General features: G+C 37.8%; 1 protein-coding gene across 1 annotated transcript; it reads right to left on the bottom strand.

Annotated features, from left to right (window-relative positions):
* Window positions 1-1,384: 1,384 nt before the first annotated feature.
* Window positions 1,385-18,978, bottom strand: LOC132294817 (uncharacterized). The gene is made up of 5 exons (XM_059792816.1): window positions 18,588-18,978; window positions 18,032-18,164; window positions 17,095-17,219; window positions 16,810-16,956; window positions 1,385-1,768 (listed from the first exon to the last, which is right to left on the bottom strand). Exons 1-5 carry the CDS (start codon window positions 18,774-18,776, stop codon window positions 1,634-1,636), a joined length of 729 nt encoding a protein of 242 aa, XP_059648799.1. The 5' UTR covers window positions 18,777-18,978; the 3' UTR covers window positions 1,385-1,633.
* Window positions 18,979-19,034: the final 56 nt, after the last annotated feature.

The raw sequence follows: 19,034 nt of genomic DNA, 5'->3' as shown, positions 1-19,034 counted from the left end.
GACAACTGCCACTATGGCACTGTCTGATCATTCACGATCCTTCAAAGACAAGGTGGAAAATATGACAATAAACAATTTGGACTGTTTCCCACCATATTATACCTAAACGTCCCTCAATCATTCAAGTAGGGGCCTTAGACAAAAGTAATCAATCTAACTGAGTTATATATATATATATATAATACAGGGATTTGACATTTGCAGTCACATTTGATTTTATAATTTAAGAAGGAATGGTGATAAAACACTTCACTTTAATGTGAAATGAAATAATTATCTTTAATTCAACTCATAAAAATCAAGTATAAGAGACATTTGCATTATTTAATTTTTCAAAAATTGTGTATTTATATATAATAAAAAAAGGTAGAATGCATTTATCATCTCCCCAATTCCTGAAGTAAGGACTAAAGAGTATTTTTTGTGGTAGTTGTGGGGTTTAAAAGTGTTTTCAAGACAATTGTGTTGTCTCTTTCTAAAATGTAAGTGGACTATAAGATTATAAAAGTGGGACTTCGATATAATTTTCTTCTAATATTTTAATAAAAATGATGTTAATTAAAATAGTGAAGTTAAGTTTCTAGAGTAGGTAGATGAATAAACACCAAATAAATAAACAAAAGAATATATGGTTGTGAGAAAAACAAAGTGTTATACGTAATGTCAACACTCTCTATGACACAACGCATTTTAAAACTGTGATAACCATGAACCTATCAGAACTTCAAAGTTAAATGCATTTACTCTGAAGTACTTCAAAGTTAAATGCATTTACTCTGAAGTAATACAAGAATGTATGAACTCCTTAGAAGTCTCTGGTCTGAGAAAGCCAGACATAGCGCATTTTAAAACTGTGATAACCATGAACCCATCAGAACTTCAAAGTTAAATGTATTTACTCCGAAGTAATACAAGAATGTATGAACTCCTTAGAAGTCTCTGGTCTGACGAAGCCAAAAACGAATGACATTGTGTCGATGTAGGATGAGGTATATATATATATAATGGAGGGGATTAAAAATCAGTTAGATCCCTTTTGCCAATATATGACTTCATTTTTTTCCCAAACAAAATTGGACAGCGTACACGTTTTTTTGATAAAAAAAAAAAAAAAAATCTTGAATGAGGAGACAAGAAGAAACAATCTCAAATGGAACCCTTCCAAGATAATTTTGTTTTTTTATAGAAAAACAGTATTTTAAATTGTAAAAAGAAAAAAAATATATATTCTCATGATAGAACCTACATTATAAAATGAGGTCTTTTTCACATGTGACTCGCGCAGGGGCCTCAATGGACTTATAATAGGCAGCCTGTACAAGATCAACCTGTTGTAGTTTTTATTTTTATTATTATTCCGTGCCATTTCATATTCTTCAAAGTGTTAAAAAAGGCAAAAGTATTTTTATTTTTTGAAGCTGAAAAAAAAGGTGTGAATCAACATGTTAGCACTTATGTTCAGAAAGAACATAGTTCTCTGACACAGAACAATCCAAAAATTAGTTTCATTCTTCACTTTTTTCCCTTTCATTTTGGTAATAAATCAACAGAACTTATCCACGAACATACTTGTACCAAGCGCGCGCGCGCACACCTCACTTGCACAGTTTAATCATTATTCTTTTCACAAAGTTCATCCTTCAAGCATGGCCTTGGCAGCATCAATCAATATTGGTCTAAGATCAACCGAAGCTCGACCAAGCACAGTGTATCCTTCCTTGTCCTCCACATCCACATTTGCTCCATGTCTTATCATCAGGAGAGCAACCTGAAGAGCATAACAGAATCAACAGAGATTAGAAAAGCGGTGTCTTTTATCTCGCTTCCTTTATAATTAAAAAAAATTGTTTCTTAATTTAATTTCTAACAAATCTTGTTTCATATTAGCAAAAACTGCCACTAGAAAGGAAGATTTGATGATTCGGTAGTGAAGCAGAATCAACAGAAGGGCTTTCACAATAGTAGCCAAAAAAAGAGGGGGGAAGGAGCAGAGTACTTTACATGGTAATATTTAAGTGCCAACAGTATCACTATATATACAGGTAAATTATTGAGCATTGGTACACTAAACATATCAACACCAAAGGCAACAAAAACAGATGGGCACTAAAAAATAAAAGAGGGAGGGGGAGTACCAGTTGAGTGACTATCGCTCACGCTCTTTCATATCGCTCTCTGACCCCAACCCCACTCCGAAAATGGAAGGTTTTTTTTTTATGCAGAGCGCACACACTTGATCTTTCTATTAAACAAAATTAAGTTCTAGAAAATTGAAGATTGTTTGACATGATGCAAATTGCAACCAAGGGTTAAAGTCAAAGGAATTCTAGGCGATATTCCTAAAAGTTTCTTCTTCTTCTTCTTCTCCTCCCTCCTCATCTTTAATTCTCTGATTTCAGATTTTGCTATTCTAATCACCACCAAGGGTTTAATCCTCAACCCTATTTGCTCAAGCTTTGTGTTGATTTAAATAAACTTGAGCTTGTTCATAATCTTAACCGAACCTGGTGTTGCCAACATTCATTTCCATGACAGAAGAACTTTCGCACCTAAGCTGATGGCTTATGACATTGGCCAACACCATCAAGAAACTTGCATTTCAATGCCCATTGGCATATTATCAAATGTCAATTTTTCTTAAAGATTAATGAATTCCAATCAGGGTCGAGGGGTTTCTGCATCAGTTGTGTCATACATATATCAGCTGCATCAGAATAACATGGGATAAACAATAACAGCCTGTTCAATAGGAAGAATGGATGGAGGAAGAAGAGGGAAGCAAAGGACAGATAGAAGGTTAGCCTTCAAGAAGGGAGGGAAGGAAGAGAGAAGGAATGCCCCTTCCTTCCCTACAAAACATATCTCTTCCGATTCTCCGAGCTTTGTGAGCTCACACTTTAATAAGTTAATAGCTTTTTTTTTTAGCTTCGTGAGCTCCCTTTTTGCCGAGCTTCGTGAGCTTGTCCTTTACAAGATTCACTTAGCTCGCCCTTTAGAAAGGGAAGAGTCAGAGGTGATGCGGCCTGGTCTAGGTGAGGGATGTGCTTGGCCTTGGTGGAGACCTTGCCTTACTTTGGTGGAAGATCTTGCCTTGCCTAGGAGGAAGACCTTGTATGGCCATGGAGGGAGACCATGTCTGGCCTTGGTGGAAGACCTGTTTGTCCTCGGTAAGAAACGTGGCTAGTTTTGGTAGGAGACCCACCTGGTGGTGGTCGAGACCTACTTAATATTGGTGAGAGACCTACCTAGTCTTGGTGGGACCTACCTTCCAAGTGCGAGACTCGATCTGGGTGAGCCTTTGCCAGGGGCTTGATGTGGGTGCCAGTGCAAGGCTTGATGTGGGTAAGGCCTTGCCAGAGGCTTGATATGGGTGAGCCCTTACAAATGCAGGGCTCGATGTGAGTGAGGCATTGCGATGTGGGTGAGCCTTAACAATGCGAGGCTCAATGCGGCGGGTGATGTGAGTGAGCCCTTGCAAGTGCAAGGCTCGAGTCTGCCCCCAGCATTCATTCATATATCCATTGATATACATGGAAGATATGTATGATTTTGGTACATATATCCATTGATGCGGCAGGTGATGTGAGTGAGCCCTTGCAAGTGCAAGGCTCGAGTCTACCCCCAGCATTCATTCATATATCCACTGATATACATGGAAGATATGTATGATTCTGGTACATATATCCATTGATGTCATTATCTAATATCACTTTTGTCCATATAAGATGTCTAGCCAAAAAGTAACTCTATATATATCAACAAAGATATAATATATCAAAAAGGTGAGGTGACTACACAAGTAAAAGCCCAAAGCAATGACTAAAAATATATATAATGAAAGTACAAAGTAACAGCCTTCATCAGTTGCAATCACTTTTGGAGGCTTATTTAATAATAGTAAAAAGTAGGCTGCCACTAGTATAATGATGGCTCCACTTTAATTTGTTGTGCAATTATACATACACATGCTCGGATGAATATAAGTAATATCTAGATTTGTTCCCAATTAAAGTAAGTTTAAGCACGGAAATAGGGGGCAACTGATAGAGGAGAAAACTAAATAAACTAGTCAAGTCAACCTAAGGTAAGGGCAACAACAAATGAGTAATTAGCGTCAACAAACAGATAAGGTAGTTGAGATGCAATCAACTACAAAATTCAAAAAAGAAGTTTAAAAGTTGAAATTCAAATCCCAGATAAAACTCTTGGGAAATTGCAATAGACTCAAAGACTGCTATAAAGCAAACCTAGTCCAACCCAAAAAGGTACGAGTAATTTATCCCACTTCATTAATTGCTTAACTTATTCTTCCAATACTGGCTTTATCATCAGAGATTGTTTGAAAGACACCACCCCAGTGTAAATCAGCAAAAAAAGGCGTCATTCCGGATCGTTGTAGACCAATCTCCATCAATTGGCGCCGTCTGTGGAAACCATAGTTCTCTCTAAAAGATTATGGTCTTACAATCCGGATTCGCTCAGGGTTGCAGGTCTCTAGTCAAGAGGAGTTGCAGGGGAACCCCCTCACGTCCCAAATGACCAAAAGCGTGTCACAATGTTGGAACAACAAGACCAATATGGAAGATGTGAGCATTCCCACCTCATTCACTTCTGCTCTTGCATTCCCTTGCATAGGCTTTTTAAGTTGCGCTTGTCTCACCTCCTCCTCCTCCATATCCTCCGATATGACTCTAATCTCCCTTACCGGTTGTTGTTCCATCTTGGCCATGAGATCCTGGATCTGTAGGTCAATGTGGGTGACCTCCTCCATCCTTTCACCAACATAGGTTGAGGCCACTGGCTTAGAACTACGTGAGAGGGATGGGTGACCTAGCTCTCTAAGCCGATCAGCAACTTGGTCATGCTCTATTTGAGCCTCCTCATGGGGAGGTTCGTTGCTTTGCACTTCACAATTTCCCTCCTCAATATGTAGGTTGGGAGGATCTTGAGGTGGGACTTTGCATGATGATCTTACTCTAAGGGGGGCCTGGGACAGCAAGACATTGTAGGATCATCGCATTTTGTTGGATTAGCTCATTTATACCCTGATTCAAGGTTTGAACTTGTTGTTCCAACGCTGTGATGCGCCCTTGGTCATTTGGGATGTGAGGGGTTTCTCCTTGCACCTCCTCTTGAACAGAGGGCTGCAACGATGTTCCCTCACCCCGAGCGAATTCGGATCGTAAAATCATAATCTTTTTCAGAGAGAACGATGGTTCCTATAGACGTTGCCAACTAATGGAGATTGGTCTACAATGATCTAGGACGATGCTATTTTTCGCTGATTTACACCGGTCTGGTGCCTACCAAACAACCTTCAGTGATAAGGTACTTGGAGGAATAATTTAAGCAACTAATGAAGTGGGATAAATTGCTTGTTAAGCAATTTGGGTTGGAGTAGGTCTGCTTTATGGCAGAGTTTTTGAGTCTGTTGCAATTTCCCAAGAGTTTTATCAGGGATTTGAATTTCAATTTTTAAACTTCTTTTTTGAATTTTGTAGTTGATTGCATCTCAACTACGTTATATGTTTGTTGACGCTAATTACCCTGACCTTAGGTTGTCTTGACTAGTCTATTCAGTTACCCTCTGTTTCCGTGCTTAAACTTGCTTTTAGTCGAAAACAAATCTAGATAACTTTTACTCATCTGAGCATTTGTATGTATAATTATTATATTTATTTATTATTTATTTTATTGTATATATATGTATACTTTATTTTATTTTATTTTATTTTTTAAAAAATTTAATCGAGCATAGGTGGCTCGACCTGTTTGGGTCAAGCTTGGTCTCGAACCCAATTTTTTTTTTTTATCGAGCCTAGGTGGCTCGAACTGTTTGGGTCAAGCCTGGCCCAAAATTTTTTTTTTTTTAGGCTCGATCCGATCCTAGCCCAATCTGCTCGACTCGGGTTGGCTTCGGGTCGAGCACAATTTCCTTGACCCAGTTTGGCTATCCTGATCAAGCACATTTTTTGCTCGACCTGGTTTGGTTCAGCAGTGACCACCAATTTTGATCACTTCTAAAATCAATTATTGTTTGACCGATTGTCCTGGGGAAGAAGATTCGAGTAATGAGTAGCACATGTGGAGTTTAAAGTTTAAACTAATATAAACCCAATCATAGAACAAATGCATTTAGTTTCTCTAGCAAATTAAAATGGAGCCATCATAGTGAGCCATCATTATGCTAGTGGCAACCTTTACTTTACTATTATTACACAAGCCTCTAGAAGTGATTGTATACAATATACAATATATTGTATACTAAAAGGAATAATTTCTGATTTTTATTGTCAATTCTTAAAATTGAGAATCAAAAGTAAAAATCATGTTTAATAAAATACATTACTTTTTAATTTTAAGAAAATACTTTCTATTTTTGTGAAGAGAAGAGAAAGTGAGAAATCACTCTCTTTATTTTCTCAACTATAGCAAGGAATTACTTCCTATTACATGCGGAACCCTTTAAAATTTGACGTTAAAAATATATCGTTTATAACACACGGGCCCCTCTCTCTCGCGACGACATACCTACCGTAAATTGGCGACCATTGGATCGGTGACTCCACCGGCAACCAGTTGATTGGCGATAATAGCGGCAACCACAAGAGCAACGAGAGGCGGCATCTAACTCTGTCTCTGATAAAGGTCTCAAATCAATGGAGTTATACCTGAATTTTCAGTTGCTTTCATTGTTCTCTTGGGATTGGATGATGCAATTCTAACTCTCTCTGATAAAGACTCAGGAAAGTCCTAGATAAACCATATATATGCCCAATTCAAGCACTAAAAGCAAAACCATTAAAAAATACCAATAATAGAATCAAACTATCTTCTGATTCTATCGCTGGAATCGGAGATGAAGACGGGAAGAATCTACTTCTTGATTCTGGCGTCATCGTTGCCGGAGAAGAAGAGAACTCACAACAACCCCAAAAAGTCTTAACGGCCGAGAATTTTGGAGGACGACGACAATTTGGGAATGAATGATTGGTGGGTCAGAAGCAGAGAAAGAACAATTTTTGTAGAGGGGTTTAAGAGAGAAACATTTGGTTAAGGCCGTGGAGGCTTAGATGGGTGAGGGCTTGGTATGGATCTGGAGATGGGTTTTGCAAAGGAACAAATTTTTTGTTTTTTTTTCTTGTGGTATTTGACATTTGTGGTTTTCTTGGTTCTATATATGAAAATAAAAATAAAAACAAAATTATTAAACTTACTTTTGTTATTGTACTTTCAAAATTTTGAAAATAGTATGGATTTAATGAACGTATTTTACTTTCTATTTTAGATTCAAGAAATTAAAATCATAATTTTACTTTTGGAGAAAGTAAAAATAAGAAAGTGAAAGCGTTGGGCCTGTTCACTAACGCTTTCACTTTCTTCAAAAGTAAAATCATGATTTTACTTTTTTGAGATGAAATAGAAAGTAAAATGATGTTTAATAAGAAGATTTTATTTTTAATATTTTTAAAGGAAAAAACAGAAAGTAAGTTTAATAATTTTTTTTTTAATTTTGCTTTCCTGTTATCTTCCTCTCTCTAATTTTTTTTTATCTCTCTCTCTCTAACTGGGTCTCTCAACGCCGGACTAAACTTGGTCTGCTCCGGCGAGCCATTAGTCGACCCATAGTCTAAGCCCGTTCCCAGAGCTATACCCCCTTACATATGGTATGGCTCGCTCTCACGTTCTCTATTCTTGGGAAGGTTCCTACGTAATCTCAACAAGTGGATAACACTCAGTCTGAGGCCCTAATCTTTTTATTTCTTGTATTTTTGGACCTGGAAGGTCTAATCCACGAAGCTAGGACGAAGAAGAGGTGGCTCTTTAGGGATCAAAAGTTTGCCTTGACTTTTCATGTAATTTCTTTTTCAAAGATTTTTGACTTTTGAAAGTAGAGCAGAAGAAAACATCACTATTGCCAAGACGGATCAAGCTTTCTTCTTTCTTCATTCCATTTCCAGGTGTGCACCAACCAACCCAGAAGTGACCAAACTCTTCTCTTGAATGACAAGCCTCAGCTCCTCCAATATTCAATTGGGTCTGGAGACCTCATGCTTGTTGATACGAATTTGGGTCTCCCTCTCCGATGCCCAATTGCCGGATTCCTTGCACACATCGTCACAGCCTCCTCGCTGTTCGGTCTACCGGTAAGTTCAATCCGACCTCACTTGGAGTCACTGCTAGCCACCCCCGCTCATATACTTTCAGCCAAATTGGCTTAGGGTTAAACCAGTAGAGAGAGAGAGAAACAATCTGAGCGCTACAGTAAAAGGAAATAATTCCTTGCTACAATACAAAAAATAGAGAAAGTGAGGATTTCTCACGTTCTCCTCTTCACAACATTAGAAAGAACTTCCTTAAAATTGCAAAGTGAAAATATTTTACTAAACATGACTTTGACTTTTGATTTCAATTTTAGAAATTGACAGTAGAAATCGGGAATTAATCCTGTTAGTGAACAGGCCCTTAGCAAATTAAAGTGGAGCCATCATAGTGAGCCATCATTATACTCGTGGCAGCCTTTACTTTACTATTATTACACAAGCCTCTATAAGTCATTGTATACAATATACAATATAGCCTCTAGAAGTGATTGCAACTGATAAAGGCTGGTACTTAGTACTTTCATTATATATTGTTAGCCATTGTTTTAGGCCTTTACTTGTTTAGTCACCTCACCTTTTTTATATGGCATATCTTAGTTGATATATATATCTACATATAGATTTACTTTTGGCTAGACGTCAAAGTGATATTAGATAATGACATCAGTGTATATATGTACCTGAATCATATCTTTCTTCCATGTATATCTTCCTCTAAGAAGCACGGACACGGATACGGGACACGGATACGACATGACACGGACACAGCGACACGGCAAATCCAAAAAAATTAGGACACAGACACGGCAAATAGTTTATATATATATATATATATATATATATATATATATATATATATATTGTGTGTTACTATTTTTCATCAACCTCACAAGGGAAAATATATACAAATCATAACTCATAACTAATGAACTATAAAAGAACAATGTTGCAGAGTTATAAAACCAAATAAAAAACAAGACATTAGAATAATAACTAGTATCATTTAATCATCATTGCAACTTTACTCCAAATACAAAAGCATAGACTGAAAGGACTATTAACTTTCATGATTGTTTAACATTTAGGACTGTATTGTTAGCACTTGACATGCACAAAAACCTAAAGGCTAGTCCCCAAAAAAGATACAAAAACAAGTCAGTGTATTATCCATCATTTGACCTAGGACTTTACCATTTACAATACCAAAAGGGTAGTCCAAAAAAAAAAAAAAAGAACATAAGCATTCATCTATTGTTGTTCATCATCAATTGTCTCATGAATCTCATCATCATTAACACTTCCATCATCGGTAAATAATACCGCCTCTAATTCTGGCTCATCAAGTGAGAGGTTTGCAACCTCAAGCACCCCAACATCACCAAATGAATCAAATGCATCACCTGCAATATCCCACATCTTAGTTCGTCCTTCATTATACTGTGGGGTTCTCCTTGACAGAAGACGGAGATTACTATGAATGAAAACCAAATCTTCAGCCCGTTGTGGCCATCTTGTTCCTTCTCAATGAGTGAATAAAAGAATAAGTACTCCAGTTCCTCTCACAACATGAGGAGGAAGAAGGCTGGACAAGCAACTTCAAAGCTAACTCTTGAAGCAAGGGAGCATATGAACCATGTAAAACCCACCAACTTTTAGGATCCATGGTATATCTATCACATAGAGAATCACTCTCCCCAAATTCCCCCGAGTTTGATGAAAAATTAGCATACTACAATTGGACTTTTGAATGCTCTTGTGGGCCACTAAAGTATTTTTTAAGGCACCTTGTTCTCTCTCGTGAGACCTCTAAATCCTTGTGTGGTGGAACTCGACTTTGGTCTTCACTAAGCCACACATCACTATAGTACCTACAATAAATAAGAGAATGCATTTAATTCATAATTTAATTTCCTTAATTCTAAACTAAGATTAAAACTTCTTTAGCTTACAAAATATCTAATGATTTACCTTGGATTTAGTGAATGTGCCAAGCAATGAAGCGGAGTATTGTTCTTGTTCCAACAAGCTACAAGTATCCCATGCACCACTTCATAAAAGGAAGAACTTTCACTTTGTCGCTTTCTTTCATACCTATATATTGCCATCTTCACTTCTTCAATCATTGTATCCCACGTATCATAAACAAAGTGAAGACAAGGCTTATCGGTATCACAAGCCCTTAGCATGTCATAAATAGGTGAAGTAAAGGAAAGGATATAATCAATCTTTCCCCACCATTGTTCATCCAACAACTTCTCTCTCACATAATCGGCCTTTCCTACATCATCCTCCCTATAGCAAGTCCACTTGTCACTTATGACCATTGCTTAGAGACCACCTTTTATAAGTTTAAATGTTTTCATCATCACAATAACAGAAGCAAAGCGTGACTCCGCAACTGAAAGCAACTGAAAGCTGACAAACTCATTGAAAATAGCTAATCTCATTGAATGGTTCATGATGAAATTCTTTAATATTGTAGCCTCATTAGCATAATCAAGAATCCAACCACACACTGCATATACAATTTCATTTTTTTCCACATTTTTTGCAGCACAAATATTTTTGAGGGCAAGATTAAGAGTATGGACCACACAAGGTGTCCAAACAATGTGAGGGAATTGCCCTTCAATTAGTTGTCCAGCGGCCTTGCAATTTGGGGCATTGTCTGTAATTACTTGGATCACATTTTGGGGGCCAACCTCATTTATGACTTCTTCAACAAATTGGAAATGAAAAACTGGTCTTTAATTCCACCGGAACAATCAACAGCTTTCAAAAACATCGGACCTCCTTCTGTCATAGCCATAAAATTAATTAAAGGCCTTCTTTGTGGATCACTCCAACCATCACTTGCAATGCTAACACCCTTTGCCTTCCATGTACCCCTAATTGGTTGCAATAATCTATCAATATTTGCCTTTTTCTTTTTGAAGTAGAGTAGCTCTCAATAGATTATAACCCGGAGGCAAATAACACGACAGAGGATTATTTGCAGCATAGTTGTATGAACTCACATAATACGGGTTTCTTGCTAGATGAAACGGCAATCCTGCCGAATAAAACATCCTAGCAATCTCTGAGTGCAATTGTCCCCGAGCCTCATTATTAAATGCCTTCCCAATGGCACCCCCACTTGCCTTTCTTTTCTTTGGTACATAGGCCTCCTGAGTGAGACTAGTAGTACCACCCAATGATGCAGTAGACGGCGGCAAAGGAACTTTTTTTGGTTTAGAATTTTTAATTCTCAATTCGGCCTCTTCAATTGCTTTTTGCATTTCTGCAATATTCTGAGATTTGACTTTTGGGCATATACAAATACCCATACCAGTGTTCTGCAACAAATGGGCTTTAACTCTTGTATAAGACCCCCTGAATTCGTTATTACAAAAGTGGCATTTGAATAAAAAATTTCCTCCTCCACCACCACCAATTTTTTCTAATTGTGTGACATAATTCCAAAGTGGTTTGTTCTCATCTGGTTCGAATTGAGGAGTACTACTAGCAACTGATGTAGACAATGACATGTCTAATTCCCTAGACATAAAAAGAAAAGAAAAAAAATCCATACTTACAACAGTCAGCAAAGAATGAATAAATTCCTATTTGATCACAGATTCACAAGTCACATGCAACAGTTGAAATTAAATCAAAGATGAAATCCTATTCATTTACAGGTCAACAAGTCACAAACTCACACCAGCTGAAATTAAAGCAAGAATAAAGACAACAGAGAAGAAGAAGAAGAAGAAAGAAATTAGGAAAGAAATTAGTGCCTGTGAAAAAAGAAAAACACCACAGAAGAAGAAAGAAAGGCGGGTTTGTGAAAAAAAAAAAAAAAGAAGAAGAAAGAAAAGAAAAAGAAGAAGAAGAAGAGAAAAAAATCTGGGGTTTGTGAAAAATGAAAAAAAATAAAACAAAGAAGAAGAAAGAAACTTGGGTTAGTGAAAAAGGGGGGCAAAAAAAAGGAGAGAGAGAAGAAAAAGAAAGAATCTAGGGTTTTGAAAAAGGAAAACGAAAAAGAAAAAAAAAAAACAGGATGAAGAAGAAAGAAAGAATCTGAGTTTGTGAAAAAGGAAAACAAAAAAAAAAAAAAAAAAAAAAAGATGAAGAAAAGAAAGAAACTAGGGTTTGTGAAGAAGAATAAAGAAAAGAGGAAGGAGGAAGAAGAAAAGAGGAGGAAGAGGAGAGAGAGAAAGAGAGACAGACTGACCTGGAGGCTGGAAGGAGTAGATTTGATCGGCAGCAGGAAGTTGCAGAGCTTCGTCACTTTGAGAGAGCAACCAGAAGTCCTTTGAATCTCATCTTGTAATAGTGTAATGAGTAGCCTTAAATATCTAATTCTTTTGTTTAAAATTGCATATTAACCTTGAAAGTTTAAAATTATTATGTTCTGACCACATAAGTAAAAATTATTAAATAACTTCATATATTTATACTTTAACCCAACTTTCTTTCAAAAATTATCTTTTAGACCCCTAAAAATAAGACGCGCGTGTCGGACACACACCCCTGGCGTGTCGGACGCGTGTCGGAGGAGTGTCCGTGCCGTATCCACGTCGTGTCCGAAAATTTTAAAAAAATAAAAAATTCCAAACACGTTTTTTGGCGTGTCCGACACGCGTATCGGACACGGATTCTTTGCCTATTTTGGAGTGTCCGTGCTTCCTAGATCTTCCTCTTCCTCTTGGGAGGCACGCTTCTTGTCTTTTCAATTGCTTTATATCAGTATATGTCAATGCAAATCTTTCACCCCCTTTAGTATTAATTCAAGAAAGCATTATTCATCTTTTTCCTTCACTGCGTGGATTTTTTTAACTAGTAAGCTTCTTCTTCGTTGTTTTAATTGATACTGCATTCCAATTTTACTCGTTTCGCCTTGGATTGTCCATTTCTTTATCTGAGAATTTCTCTAGTAAGAAGAAAAAAAAAAAAAAAAAAAAAAAAAAAAAAAAACCCACTCTGTACTGGTATCACCATGTCCTACTATGATAAATATGATTTAGATAAACATAATGTAGGACAATATGATATGAGAGATTGTTATGCCGGTAGTGACTCAGACCAGCCTAGTGACTCGGATGAGCTTAGCTCCAAATATGAGTATGAGTTTGACTTTGATTACAAGTGCGGCTCATCCTCTTCGTCCAACCAATGCACCCGAGCGGTGCAAGACATAAAAACCGCACTTACACCTGCTAAGGTAGATAAGATTAGATCTCTTGACTATATACCAGACTCTATTGTACTCCGATGTCCAACCAAGACCGAAAAGGTTTGTAGTATCCCTAAGGCCGACGAGGTTTGTTTTTACAAATTTGCCTTTTTGTTGGGCTTACGCTTCCCCCTCCCTAGCTTCGTGAAAGAACTACTTTGCCGTCTTGGTCTTGCCCCCACTCAGCTTTCTTGCAATGACTGGAGAGTTCTGATGGGCTGTCTAGTTTTATGGCGTGTTTACGGCAATGGTTTCTTGACTGTGGATGAATTCCTCCACTGTGATGTTCCCAAGAAAATGAACGATTACTGGTGGTATTTCTCCATTCGTAGCGATCCCAAGGTTCTCGTTACTGGGATTCTTTAAAATTATAGAGCGTGGAAAGAATGGTTTTTCTTTGTTTCTGGTGAAGGTTGGGAATTTGCTTCCGAGGAAAACCTTTCCTTTAGCGGGAGATCCATTCCCCGTATATGGGCAGGCCGAATTCTCGTGGTGAGTTTATCCTCTGACCTGCATTTAATTTTACTGTTATGCATATTTTTCCTCAGAACTCTCTAGGCTTTTTCACATATTCGGGCGAGGCCAAAGCTTTCTGCTTACTATCTTGACAGGAAACAGAACGCCTCAGATCAACTGGTCAAGGACTTTTTTGCTTTAGTGACGCCTCAGGCTTTAGCTGTCTACGGTCTTGGTACACCCCTTGCTGGTGAGTTTTTGGTGGAGACACATAATTTTGCTTTTGTTACACACAGTTAATTTTACCAGTAAAAATCTCTCCTTTTTTCAGATATGTCGAAGAAATTTGATAAGAAAGCTTTAATAGGGGAATTTTTTTACAAGCTTCACTCAGTTCACTCTTTGATAAGGGAATATATTTTACGAGCTTCACTCAGATCGCCCTTTAATAAGGGAGTGAATTCTCCGAGTTTTGTGAGCTTGCCTTTAATAAGTTAATCGGTTTTTTTTTAGCTTCGTGAGCTCCCTTTTTGCCGAGCTTCGTGAGCTTGTCTTTAGTAAGGGAGTAAGATTCCCCAAGCTTTGTGAGCTTGTCCTTTACGAGCTTCACTTGGTCTTGGTGAGAGACGTGCCTAGCCTTAGTGGAGACCTTGCCTTGCTTTGGTGGAAGACCTTGCCTTGCCTACGTGGGAGACCCTGTCTGACCTTGATAAGAAACTTGGCTAGCTTTGGTAGCAGACCTACCTGGTGGTGGTCAAGACCTACTTAATATTGGTGAGATACCTACCTGGTCTTGGTGGGACCAGCCTTACTAGTGCAAGACTCGATCTGGGTGACCCCTTTGCTAGAGGCTTGATCTAGGTGAGCGTTAAGGGTGAGCCTTGCTAGAAGCTTGATATGGGTGAGCCCTTACCATTGCGAAGCTCGATGTAAGTGAGGCCTTGTGATGTGGGTGAGCCTTATCAATGCGAGGCTCGATGTGGGTAAGGCCTTGCCAGAGACTTGATGTGGGTAAGCACTTGCCAGTGCAAGGCTCGATGCTTGAGTCTGCCCCTCGCATTCAAATCGAATCGCGTCAGAATCCTGATTTCTTTGGTAAATTAGTATATGTTCCCACAGACGGCGCAAACTGTTGGAGCGAGATTCTGCACAATCCAGAACGACACCGTTTTCCTGCAACAAAGAGGTAAACTTTGACCGACACTGGTGTGGTGCTTGCCAAGAGTTCTCCGACGATCAATTTAGTTACTGGAGCTTTCGAGTAAAAACATAAATTTAATGTATTAATTTTCTCATAACTGATTGGTTGATAAATGCCTGCTTTTTTTTTTTTTTTGGATAAGTTACAATAATAACGCAAATTGTGGAAGCATATACATGCCTGCTATTATAGCTATAGTGTCTTAGAACCTTCCTTGCCACGCCTTTTATATATTTTAAAAGGTTGCTGCCACTAAAGGACGGTTCTAAAGCTCAAACCTTAATTTAGCACATACTAGATGATAGGGGTCCACTTGGAGTCTTACATAATTAGGGGGTTTGGTCAAATTGCATAATTTTGGTAATTGCATTGTTTTGGTAAATTGTATCAATTAGATTAAATTGCATCAATTAATTTATTTGTTACTTTATTATGCCAGAGTCAACTTTTGATTACCTCCATTGTATGGTAATCCAACGATCATTAGTTATTATAAAAAGGATACTATGTAATTCCGATTACTGAGTGAATGAATGAATAAAAATATTATAGAGGATGGATTTAGCCGAGTCCACATGGCTAGCCCACATCATCAACAATGGCCCACAAGTCAAACGGTCAACGGTCAACCGTCAAAGGTAAGTTGCACTTGCCAAGTCATCTATATAACCCGAACAGAAGATCGAGGACCTGAGTTGGAAGCAAGACTTAGGATTATCTAGGATCCGAGGAGGTACTTGGTTTGGTGGCTAAAGTCTAGAGTTCGTCGAGTTGACAATTGACCTGCCTTGCAGAGAGCATAAGGAGGAGGAAACAACCTCTAAACAGAGAGAACTCCAAAGCTCTGTCCCTTATTCTTTCTCCATACACCTTTATCAAGAGAGTCAGTAATGTATCATTACACTACCATCTTTATACTCTCTCTTGAGCTTGCCTGTGCTTCCACCTCTCTCAATCCACCTCGGATTCTATGTTGCCTGAATCATTCATATTTTGTGTTTTCTATATTACCCTTGCTACTTGTATCACTATTGTATTAAAGAACCCCCACAAATATCCTTTAAGATTTCTTTACGAGTGATTCACAAATTCTAAGGATGTGAGGCCTTCTCTAGGTGTGATACCTAGCCCTGTTGGAGTGATTCCAATAGGTTTATTTATTTTTTTCAATCCTTCTTCTCTAATAACGACTCTTAAACAATAACTCTATTTATCTGAATTTCCAGCCCATAACTCTTAGTTGCTTTCTTCTATTTGAATATGTTCTTGTCCTGCATCAAGTTGTCCTCACCACAACATAGTGCCACAGCCACCACAAACATTGTCACCCCTCCACTGCAGTTGTCACCGCCTCTACCACCGCCGTGATCAACATAGTCAGCAATACCACTATAGTCACCATCATTACAATCTCCAGTGCTCCGCTCATGACTGTTATGGTGCAGTGCTTGAGGTGGAAATGGGTTGACAATGGTTCAACATGTGAGGATTTACAAAGTAACATACTCTGAAGGGGAAATCTAAACAAGGATTCAACCCTTCGACACCTTACTAATGGAGGAATTTAAAATTTCTATCCCTAGTTATCTAAGCATTTGAATTTAGAATTCCCTAAGCTATTCCAACTCCCAATTTTAGATCCCAAACCACAAAAAAGGTAAAAACAGTCATAGCACAAGTGTATGAGACAACTTAACAAAAGTTCAACCCAGACAAAAGAAGTAAAAGAAATGAAACCTATACACCATATATGATGGGTTTAATGAAAAACAAAATAGATATCCAGTAGGTATCTTTGCTAGTTCTTTATTGAGAAGTCCAGAAAATTTTACCTCTTTGTTTTGGCATATCACAGCACTCATTAGAGGTGTTTGACCCACTCTATCAAGAGAATCAACCTCTGCTCCTTCCTCGATTAAGAGTTCACACAACTCTGAGTTTCCAGTGCTAGCTGCGCGATGCAATGGGGTGCAACCAACCTGATTGAAAATGAATGTCCATCAATCATTGATAGAAGAGAAGATGCACAGATTGTGCTATCAGCAAAAAACATGTCCAGTAAAGTAAATAAATAAGCTCTCAAATGAGTAAAAGATATCAGGTGCGAGGTTACATACCTTGTCCTTCAGATTAAGCTTTGCACCATGTGAAAGCAGAATTTCAGCTACATTCAACCAACCCTTGCTAGCAGCATAGTGAAGAGCAGTGCGACCACCATCATTTTTCAAATTAATATCAGCTCCTGTTCATTAGTACCTTTTTAATTTTAGTTTACTGCGAAAAGCTACAAATCAGATGATGGATAACGACATTATGTTATTTTGTCTACTATATAACCAATGAGTAAATTCTGAGTAGCTACCATAAATTATTGCAGAAACATAAAATCCCAAAAACCATTATTTATATTTTCCTAAATAAATATATAAAAAAATTATTTTGAATGCATGCCAATGTGGATATTGGCTAATACGTCCAATTAACAACTCTAATATCCAATTTGATGGCACAGTCAAGAATGCCCTGTCAATTAATAAGTTTAATATTTGCCAATTTTCTATAATGAAATTTGGGACTGATGCTGAACTTGGCACTTTGATCATACCATGTAAAGTAAATCAGTTCCTTGTCAAACCCCCAGCAAAGTAGCTCTATATCTCCATGAGATAAATTTCACTCAAAAGCAACCTCTTCCCGATTCAAAATGTAACTCGATGCAAACCTGTATGCATATCTGTGTTGTTACATAGTTTTCCATATGCATCAAAGCAACAGCTCTGCAAAAATCAGTCATGTTTACTTTATAGAAGTTTAAGGCAATGGATAGTTTATAGAGAAGAATCATTTGATGCTCATTTACGCATTATTTTATTTCTTTATTTTTTCTCCTTATTGTGCATATCTATTTTTTCTCAGGAAAAAATATAAAAGTTGGTTGTACCTAATGCCATTCTTAGGTTTGGAGTTATTCCAGAAACCAGCCAATGAAAAGTGAACTTCAACCAAGAATGGTAATTTCCAATAGACTGAGCACAAATCTATGAAATTGCTCACCTCTTTCGACCAAAATCTTCACAATTTCTCCATTCCCACTACTAGCAGCAGAATGCAATGGCACCCAACCTTCTTCATCTGCGCTGTTTATACCACTAACTGACGGGTCAACAGCTGATAATATCTTCACCACCTGATTCATTCATGTATATACAACGCTCTTAAACACCCAATTCAAAAACTGCCCCCAATAAGAAAAGCTGATATTAACTACTAAAAAAGAATCGGATTTATCACATTTTCTAATAATGCCAGAGCCAACATATACAGGAAATGAAAAAAGTAATGAAGAAAACCCTAGAACATGAATCCCAACAGAGCAAATGCATCATCTGCATTGTGTGTTCTTTATCCAGCTCAAACCAACACCAAAGCCTAATGCTCAACTTGGTCACTAAGGAAATTTCATTCAATTGATAAAACCTGACCCAGTTGCGTCAATTTCTTTCACGTTTGAAAATTATTAGAATTCAAAATGTTCTCTTCACTTTTTTTTGCTTCCAGAATTTTCTCGGTAAACAAACAAAGGGGAGAAGAAAAAGGGGGAAGAACAGACCTCGGGGTGAGCTGAAGAAGTGGCGACGTGAAGAAGAGAACGAGCGTCCTCGTTCCTGAGAGAGAGAGCTTTGAGAAGCTGTTCTTCCGAGAGAGACTTGAAAATCGAAGAATCACCAGACTCAGCCGCTTTGAAGAGGTCTTCGTCTTTCACTTGTGGGTTCGGAGTATCGATCTCCATGACTTCCATTGCCAGGGATGTACGGACGCCTACAGAGCTAGGGTTTTGGGTCGCGAGGGTTCTGGCTGGTTCCGTTCTACTACTTCTCAGGGCACACTCGATTTTCCTTTTTTATTTTTTATTTTTTATTTTTTATTTTTTATTTTTTATAAAATTTTAAGAATTGACATTAATACTAGTATAATTTTGCGGAATTGACATTTGAGCATGGATAATTCTAGTGAGGCAATGGAAGTTCAAATTGAAAAGTGAATTTTTGTCAATACA

Source organism: Cornus florida, unplaced genomic scaffold (genome assembly GCF_030987335.1).
Source record: "Cornus florida cultivar Cherokee Brave unplaced genomic scaffold, ASM3098733v1 CherokeeBrave_3.0.0_Hap2_Chr02, whole genome shotgun sequence".
NCBI lineage: Eukaryota > Viridiplantae > Streptophyta > Magnoliopsida > Cornales > Cornaceae > Cornus > Cornus florida.
This window is presented reverse-complemented; position numbering and strand designations above follow the sequence as displayed.